This window comes from Chaetura pelagica, unplaced genomic scaffold (assembly GCF_000747805.2).
Source record: "Chaetura pelagica isolate M959 unplaced genomic scaffold, ChaPel_1.0 scaffold248, whole genome shotgun sequence".
NCBI classification, from domain to species: Eukaryota; Metazoa; Chordata; class Aves; order Apodiformes; family Apodidae; genus Chaetura; species Chaetura pelagica.
The window spans coordinates 2333625-2342280 of record NW_009954309.1 but is presented as its reverse complement, the minus strand read 5'-3'; the positions used below and the strand labels follow the sequence as shown (position 1 = coordinate 2342280).

The 8656-nt window shown below is 43.4% G+C and overlaps 1 protein-coding gene across 1 annotated transcript in view; it reads right to left on the bottom strand.

Annotated features, from left to right (window-relative positions):
- Positions 1-8656, bottom strand: part of GRK5 (G protein-coupled receptor kinase 5) — a gene marked incomplete at its 5' end in the record, with an annotated part of 93990 nt that overhangs the window by 6808 nt on the left and 78526 nt on the right. The window contains 3 exon segments of the mRNA XM_010003969.1: positions 5585-5793; positions 7025-7114; positions 7860-7897. Of these exon segments, the coding sequence (XP_010002271.1) occupies positions 5585-5793; positions 7025-7114; positions 7860-7897 (337 nt within the window).

Here is an 8656-nt window from a genome sequence, read left to right as displayed (position 1 = left end):
GCGCCGGGGGGGCCGCGTCGGGGAGGGGCCGGGACGGGACGGGACGGGACGGGACGGGAGCGGGTGCCTGGCGGAGAGATCTTCACGCCTCACCTCCGACTGCAGCCTTGCTTTGCTCCGAAGCAAACCCACCGCACCGAGGGGAGCAGCGGGAGCCCCCGGGGCTGCCCGGGATGAGTCCCCGGGGTCCGTCCCGGCGGCCCCGCAAACACCTGCGGCTCCGCTCACCTGAGCCTCGGGCAGGGAACGGAGCGTTCCGGCAGGTGCAGGTGCTGCAGGGGCTGTGCCCGGGGAGCCAGGCAGCCTTCCCTGCCAGGGCCAGCTTGTCTTGCAGGCTTTCCAAGCCCCAGAACCCCTCTGGCTGCCTTGCTGTCCCAGCTACATCATCTCAACGAGGAGGGACTTGGGAAGGACTGGTTGCTCATCTTCCCTCTGGGGCCTGGCTAGAGCTGGAGGGGTTTTGGCCCTATCAGGGGTAGGTCTGGACTTGCCTGTAGATGGTAAAGGAGACCTCTGCAGTGTCTGCTCTACAAGCTCTGCCCTTCAGCTGTGAAGGGAAAGAAAGGAAACTGTGCAGCCAGTAATTCTCCTGCCTCTGGAGTAAGTGGGAAGACCAAGCTACTCTGGGAATTCAGGCCATAAGTATTAGAAGTTGTTAGGAGTGCAAGGCCAGAGGATAGCTGAGGACTGAAAGAGGATGGGGTTCCTGGGCTCCTCCACGACAAACAAGGGAGTGTTCAGTAACCTCAGCTGCAAGAAGTCAGTCTCTGGAGCGTGAATGCAGTTGGCAGTGACTGGCCACTGCAGGCTGAGACACAAAAGGGAACAGGCCACTGGGAATAGGCTGGGACTGAAAGACCACAGAAAAGAGAGGGTTCTCCTGCAAGGCCCTGCTGCAGGGGAGAAGCTGTCTGCCTCCTAGGAGAGTCCCAGTGGAGAAAAAAATAAGAAATTCAGGGAATTTGGTTAGCTCTAGCTGCAGCCACTTCTAGAGATAGAAAAAGGTGAAACCAGACACTTTTCCTGGCTTCTGTTGTGGATATCAAGAGATAACGTGGGCTGCATATTTTCCAGGAGTGAAAGTCCTACCTTTCCCCAAGGAATAATGAATCTTATACCATTTCCTGCAGCCCCAGCAGCTTTTTGCAACAGTAAACCTGTGTAACAGCCTGAATTATGCATCCCGTTTGGGAATCTGACCATGGAAAAAAACCCACAAAGGTAACAACTGTATGTTTTGAGTCATCTCTACACTTCTGTTTGATTCATTTTCAAAGGATGTATTTAGTAAGAATAGAGATCAGAACAAAAGCAACTGCATCAGGCTGAGGACAAACCCTCCTGGGACAGCAGTACAATGACCAAATCAAACATAATTTAAGTGTAATTCTACAGCCAAAGCCCACAGAGAATTCACAGAGCCTCAGGTCTGAAGATGGCTTAGGCCATCCAACCATGCATGAAGTTGATACCAAGCAGCAGAGCTTTATGTTCTGGTACAAGGGCTCCAGATGACACTGCATGTGTGTAAATGAGGGCAGGATTTAGTCTACAGAGTTATGGGCCAAGCACAACAAGAACAGGACATTCAAAAAAGAGTCTTGAGTAGCAGTGGTGAAGTTACATGAAGATCTTTTTCCTGATATAAAGAACTCTCTGATACTTTCCTGTCACTCATTTGATCCCTGCTGGGGATACAAACTCTGCAGTATCTGAGACTTTTTCCGCAACTTTGTTTTGCTTCCTTTACAAAAAGAAACAACTGTTGTCAGGATTGCTAAAAAAAGCCAACAGTCCCCAAAGCACTGCTTTATTTATCTTCATGTGATCAGCCAGTTCCTATCCAGATCATACCATGTAATAAATAACTCCAAGTCCTAAAATGTCAGTCCTGAAATTATAAGAGTAAGGGAAACATTTTGTAAGGTAAGACTGCAAAAATCCCTGCTTGTGAAAGGAGAAAAGGTAAACCCAGTTCCCTTGACCCATCTGATCAAGTAGTTTAAGGGATCACCTAGATAAATTTCAACCCTGAAACAGAAATAAACAGAGTATTTAAAAACATCTTTAGAGAACAGAAAAGTATTACTGTAGTCACCTCTCAATTGCTAAATGAGAGTGGTGTGGGAACTGAAGATGCCAGAGTGACATAAATGGCTGTGTGTTGTGCTGCTTATGGAATCACAGCCCAGCCTGGCCAAGTGAAGAGTCAAAACTCTCTGGTTGGGTGACAATTAAGCTAACTGCAAAATATTGCTACAGAAGATAATAATTCTTAGTATTATAATAAATAGTAATAGCACTGATAGTAATTTGAAGAGCACTTTGATGTGTGTGAGGTGCCTCTCAGGGCAGATGAAAGAGCAGTTATTCTCAGGCAGCACTGATAAACTTGAAGGTGTCATAATGGTGGTGAACAAGTTGGTTTCCAGGGATGAAAGCAGAAAGCAGGGATGAAAGCAGGCAGGAATAGTAGCACTATGATGGCAAAGTTTCTGGCGGAGAGTGAGGAAAAGAAAAATTGCTTTTAGGGAATAAAGGATCCATCATCTTTTAGTTGGCTGGGGAGGCAATTTGGGAAGGGAACAGAGATCAGAATCACAGAAGAGTTGAGGCTGGAAGGCACCTCTGGAGATTGTCCAGTCCAATCCCTCTGCTCAAAGCAAACCCACCTACAGCAGGTTTTTCAGGGCTCTGTCCAACTGGGTTTTGGATATCCCCAAGTGTGGAGACTCCATATCCTCTCTGGGCAAACTCTTCCAGTATTTGAGTACCCTCACTAAGAAAAAGTGTTTCCTACTGTTCAGAAGGACCCTTCTGTGTTTCAGCTTGGGCCCATGGCCTCCTGTCCAGTCAGTGGGCATCAAACCAAAAGTCTGTCTCTGTCTTCTTTGCATCCTCCAATCAGAGTTCCCTTTTGAGGAGTAAAATGGGAACTGCAGGAATAACAATCAGCAGGGAGGATAGTCTGCAGGAAACGTGGACAAAGAGGACATTGACAGTGACAGAAGAGAACAGCAATATGGGCCCATCCAACACTGTTGACTTGGAATGCACCTCAAGCCACATCTTTGGATGTCAGACTGCACTTGTCAGGGAAAACATGCATGTACATCAATGCAGTACAAGTCCTAACAACAACAAACAGGGAGCATTTCCTAGAAAGACTGGATTTTTTCACAGAAAAAACACACCATGAAGTGCTTATGTTCTATGGGAACTATGGGTTGGGGAGCTTCCCAGAAAGCCAGCTGCCCCTGTTCCTAATTACTTATTATTCATTTCTGTTCCAGTCCAAAATGAGGCCTGATTTATGGGAAATGACTTACAAAATGAAACATGAAAATATGGATTGGATGATGATTAATGGGAGCTCTGATATGTGCTTGCAAAAAGGCAAAGGGCACAGATATCCAGGAGGGTAAGGTTGACACAAGGTGACACTGAAGGGTTTTCATCTGAGTTAATGAATAAAGGCAATATATTTCCTGAAGAAGATGCTATTAGCTCATGGAGGAAACCTCAGCTTTGTGGAAAACATGTTGTTCCTCACTCTGGCCCTGAAGAGTCCACTACAGCAAAGCCTTTTGTGATGGATCTTTGTGAAGGCTCAAGTTAAGATTTATGTACTGCCACTTCATGCCTCATTTTGCAGGTATGATGGGTGCTTAACCATCACTTTTTTGTGTCCTTATTAAGATGTTGATACAAAGCAACAAAGCTCTGGTTTTCAGCATGAAGAGCAAAAGGAATTTGAGGAAAAAAAAAAAAGAATAATGGATTTTTAAAAATATCACTTGATAAAATAAATGGCTTTTAGATGGAAAAGGCTGAATGCCATTATGTACAGTATCAGGAGTAAGGCTCTTCTAGCCTTCAGGCACAGTCATTTTAATGTGTTCAAAAAGGATTGGGTTATCTTTGGATCCATTAGGAGTTTGCACAGACCACCTAAATTAACAGGCCACGTGACTGGACACTGAAGCAGTAATGATCAAGTGGTCAGGAATGATTTACATATGGTTCATGCTTCCCTGAGGCAGGAGATGGAACATTGACAACTCCCTGAGGTCTCCAACTCCCTAAAACCAAAGGCTCCATGGCTTGAAGATGAAAATGACCACTACAGTATAATGACCTTCACTGTCTGTTCCCCTGGGAGTAATAGGTCATCTCCAGCACTATCTCACCAATGCTATATTTAATTCTTCTCAGCTTTAAGTTCTCATGGGCTTGGTTATTTTCAAAGTATACTTTCATTCTATTATGCCTCAGGCCTGCAACTATCTCCAGAACAAGCAACAAGAAATGTCATTTTTGCCCCATGACATTTTCATTTCATGCTGACAGGACATGCACAGACTCTCTGCCACTCCAGCAGACACTGCTCCTCACCTGGTGGGAGTCAAGATGTGCTAAAGAGGAGACAGCAGGCAGCTGGAGCACATGAAATGGCCTGCCTGTAAGAGCCTGTGGCTGTCCTAGGTCCTCCCATGCCGACACCACTGGGGGCTCTGCATCACAGATTAAGGGCAGTGAATGGCCCAGAGTATCTATCAAGAGTGATGTCAGTTAATGACTACCCCAGGGATTCAGCAATGGGTTGGTGCCTGTGAGTTAATGACTTCCAGGCATGATACTTGGCAATACTACCATTATTATTTTGGAAGGAGACTTCAGTGTCTCTTCATGAAGGCAGCCAAGCTGAATGCTGTTGATCTGCTGTTTGCTTGCCTGTTGCACAAGATACTGGTGAAACTCTCACTACCTCTTTGTTGACCTTTCTTTCCCTTCATCCTCTCCCTACCAGTATACACAGATATGTCATTGTCTCCAAAGGAGACTTCACTCTTTAGCACACATCAAGTAAAAGGCCACATCCCTTTCCAAATTACAATTTCTAAAGATGGATGTTGACAAGACACTGATGTATTCAGACACAGCTTTGATATTTCTCAGAGGGTTTGAGGATTTCCATTGTCAGACATGGCTATTGTGCTACAAAAATGACTCCCAGCTGAAAGAGTGAGAAAACATTTTAAAGAACAGCCCAACAGTATTAAAAAAAGCTGGATAGCCTGGCACCCCCGGGGAAAAGCTGCTAACAAAGTTAGTGAGATGGGGTGGGACAACATTAGAGTGTCACAATAATTTCATTGCATAATCTTTGTCCTGCTCACCCCCAGCTCTCACCAAAGACAATGGAAGCATGGGGCTTTCAGTTCCTTGCAGGAGACAATCAGAGTCTTGCATCATCAAGTCCTTTTTATTTTTTCTACAAGATTATAAAAGACAGAAATGCATTCTTGACTGCAAACTAACATTCAAAGTCTCATGAGAATAGATACTGCTCCCTTGGCCATGAAACTCTGGAGAGGACTCAAGATGACCATGATGAATCTCATGGAGAAACAAGCCCAGATAAACACAATTTGAATGAACAGAGAATGCAGTCATCCCATCAACAGATGAGCCTGGTTAGTCCTTGACTCTGCAGCCCCTCTATGGTACTGTCTTACTGCTCAGAGCAGGTCAGATACAGCTTGCTTATGAAGTTGCCATGCTGGGCCTTCCAGCCCCTTACCATTTTACAAATGGACTTGGCCTCCTCAGAAAACTTATGGGAGTACACCTCTTCTGTCTCCAGCACCCTTCTGTCCACTTCTTCCCTCTTCACCTTCTCTTTCCTTCCACGAAATGGTGATTGCCCAGCAATCATTTCATAAATGAGACAGCCCAGCCCCCAGTAGTCAGGGCTGAGAGTGTATCTCTGGTTGTTCAACACTTCTGGAGCTGTGGAGGAGAAAGATGTGGCTTATGGAAATGCTTGATATTTACATGGGGAAAAATCTTCCATTTCCATTTTGGTGACTGAACACCCATGTGCAGAGAATGGCAAGTAAAATATAAAAACACCCCCAATATCTGCTGATGACATTACAGAAAATGCAGCATGCTACCTGCCATGGTTTTTTCTCTACATCCTACATGCCATGTCCATGCTTCTGACTTCTCTACCAAGTCAGAGCAATTAAACAAACAAAATTAAATTGAAGCAAAGCATTAAGCAGAGCCCTGATCTTGAGAGTCCTTCCAGTTTTCTCCTTTTAGGGAAGAGATGATATGCAAGGACATATCCTGCAAACAGCAGTGACATTTCTTAAAAAGCAAACTCTATCTTTTTTTGGTCAATTTATAACATTTTTCTCCACTTTCAAAGAACATATCCATTTATTTTATGTTGTAGCAATCCAGTGTGCTTTGGGCATACAGTCACTGCCTTGCAGGCATCCTCAGTTACACATGTGGGTACAAACACACATGTTCACGTGCTCACAAGCACAGAGTCTTAGTGTGCACACAAATTTATACTGAGATTACAAAATTTAGAAAGGAAAACTGATCTGCTTGTTTTCATCAGTCTCCATATGATGTAACAGCAAGTTTCTATTTAGTCAAATAAGCACAAGCAGTTTTTATTCTAAAAAATATGCTCACTCAGAGAATGCATTAAAATAATTGCACTGAATTTAGGAAACAGAGCTAGTTAAATCAGCTAGTTAAATCAGCTAGTTAATCAGGTGGATTTTATCAATATACAAAGCTCTACTCTTCTGTGCAGCCTGCACATAGGGGAAGACTCAAGATGGCCGTGGCCAAGATAATAATAGGCACAGACTTAGCCATTTTATCATAAATTTACAACTATTATACAAAGTAGCAGCTAGAAATAAACCTTTCTTTTAACACATAACCCTCCCCTAAAAAGTGGACACTAAGATCACTAGAATCTCAGTTGTTGCCTCCCCTTTTAATTTTCTTTGCTGATTTAAGATTACAGAGCAGTCTCATTAAGAGCTGCTATGGTCCATCCTTTTACCCACCTCTGATTGCCACTAGCATGACTTCTGGGTGAAGGATGATACTTTTTAATGTTTTTTCTTCAGCTTACATGGCAGAGAGTTCTCCAAACCTCAACTCAACTCAACAAATTGTAAAAAGAGATGAGGTACTGAAGACTTACCCATATACCCTACAGTTCCTACTCTTCCACGGATTGATTCACCCTCAGGGATTTTAACAGCTAGACCCAAATCTGATATTCTAATATGGCCTGGAAGGAAAAAAAGAAACAAAACAACACAAAGCAGATATAATAATATGACCCAGTGTTCTGAATTGCTGAATTGCAGTGGTTTCATTGATAAGGAAAAGAGGAACTATCAAGGGCATTGCAATGCAGTGAAATGAATTCTAACAGTGAGGCTACAGACCAGAATGGAATGTGTTAGATATTTTAAAACCAACTGATAAAAAGGTAATGAGGAGTATGCTGTGGGGAAGTATCAAGAGTATCCTGAACTGATCATGGGATGGATGGGCTGTCCTGGCTCAAACAATTCTGTAGCTCTGCTGGCTGAAGGGGTCAGTAAGTCAGCATGAGATTTGATTATTGCTGCCTTCAGCAACAAGGTGTTACCTGGGTTTGCATAAAATGAGAATTGGCTCAGCAAAGGATGAAAATATTTTGGGAAATGGGGCGGGGAGCACAGCTTTAGAAATCACAGCTTCCTTTGTGTTGTGTCAGATTTGCAACAAGGATGGAAAAACAAGGGAAAAAAGGCAGACACCTCCAGGAAAGCTGTGCTCCTGAGAGCAGACCCTGCTGAGCAGCACAGCTGCTTCATTCCCTCCGCACGGGGAGCTCCAGCACTTCATCCACCCCAAGACAGGAGCATTAGTGTGTGCTGAGCCTCTTAGTCACTTCAGAGCATTATTTGTCTTTGTGCAATATATATCCTAAAATGAACTTAATCTACTTTACTGTGAAAGCATCTCTGTAACCCTCTGAGACTTACCATAATCATCTAGCAGGATATTTTCTGGCTTCAGATCTCTGCAAATGAAGGAAAGCCATTATTTGTACAAAGCTGGTTTTGATAACACCACCATACAGCAGTGTGTGAATGCATTTATTACTCGTAATAAAGCAATTGGGTGTCAACTCAAACAGCAAGGAACTCATAAAACCAATACCTCTTTCTACAACTCACTCCACAGATAGACTGAAACCATATGTCTTCTACTAAACTGGAGTTACATTTTTTCACTAAGCCAAGCTTTTAGTTCCTAATCCACTTTATAGTGGACTCATCCATCTAGTCCTGTAAGCCCTGTAAACCAGCCCCAATAGTCCTGTGTGTTGTTAAATCTCTAACATTTTCTGTTATAAAATCCTTTGTTAAAATAAAAAAACCCAACATTTTCCATTATAAAATATTTAATTTGCATAGAAAAATGGCAACAACAATCTGCTGGGCTCACATTTTCTACGCCTGGTGTCTGACTCAGACCAAACATGTGAATGTGTGTACAGGCACTTGTGCACATGTGTAATCATTTCAGTGAGTTTAGAAAATGAGGGGCAGGGTGGGGAAAGCTGTGCCCAGGTTAGAATTCTCCTTACAAACATCTGTGAAACTGTAGTGCCTATGTGGTTTGGAGCAACGCCATGAAAATTGGCAAGGTGGTCACTCTGATGTCAAAGATGTGCCTTTTACTGCTCCTGTGAAAAAAGAAATCCCAAATCTGGCCAAGTTATAAACTTCTGGGGAAAAAAAAAAAAAAAAAAAAAAAAAAAAAAAAAAAAAAAAAA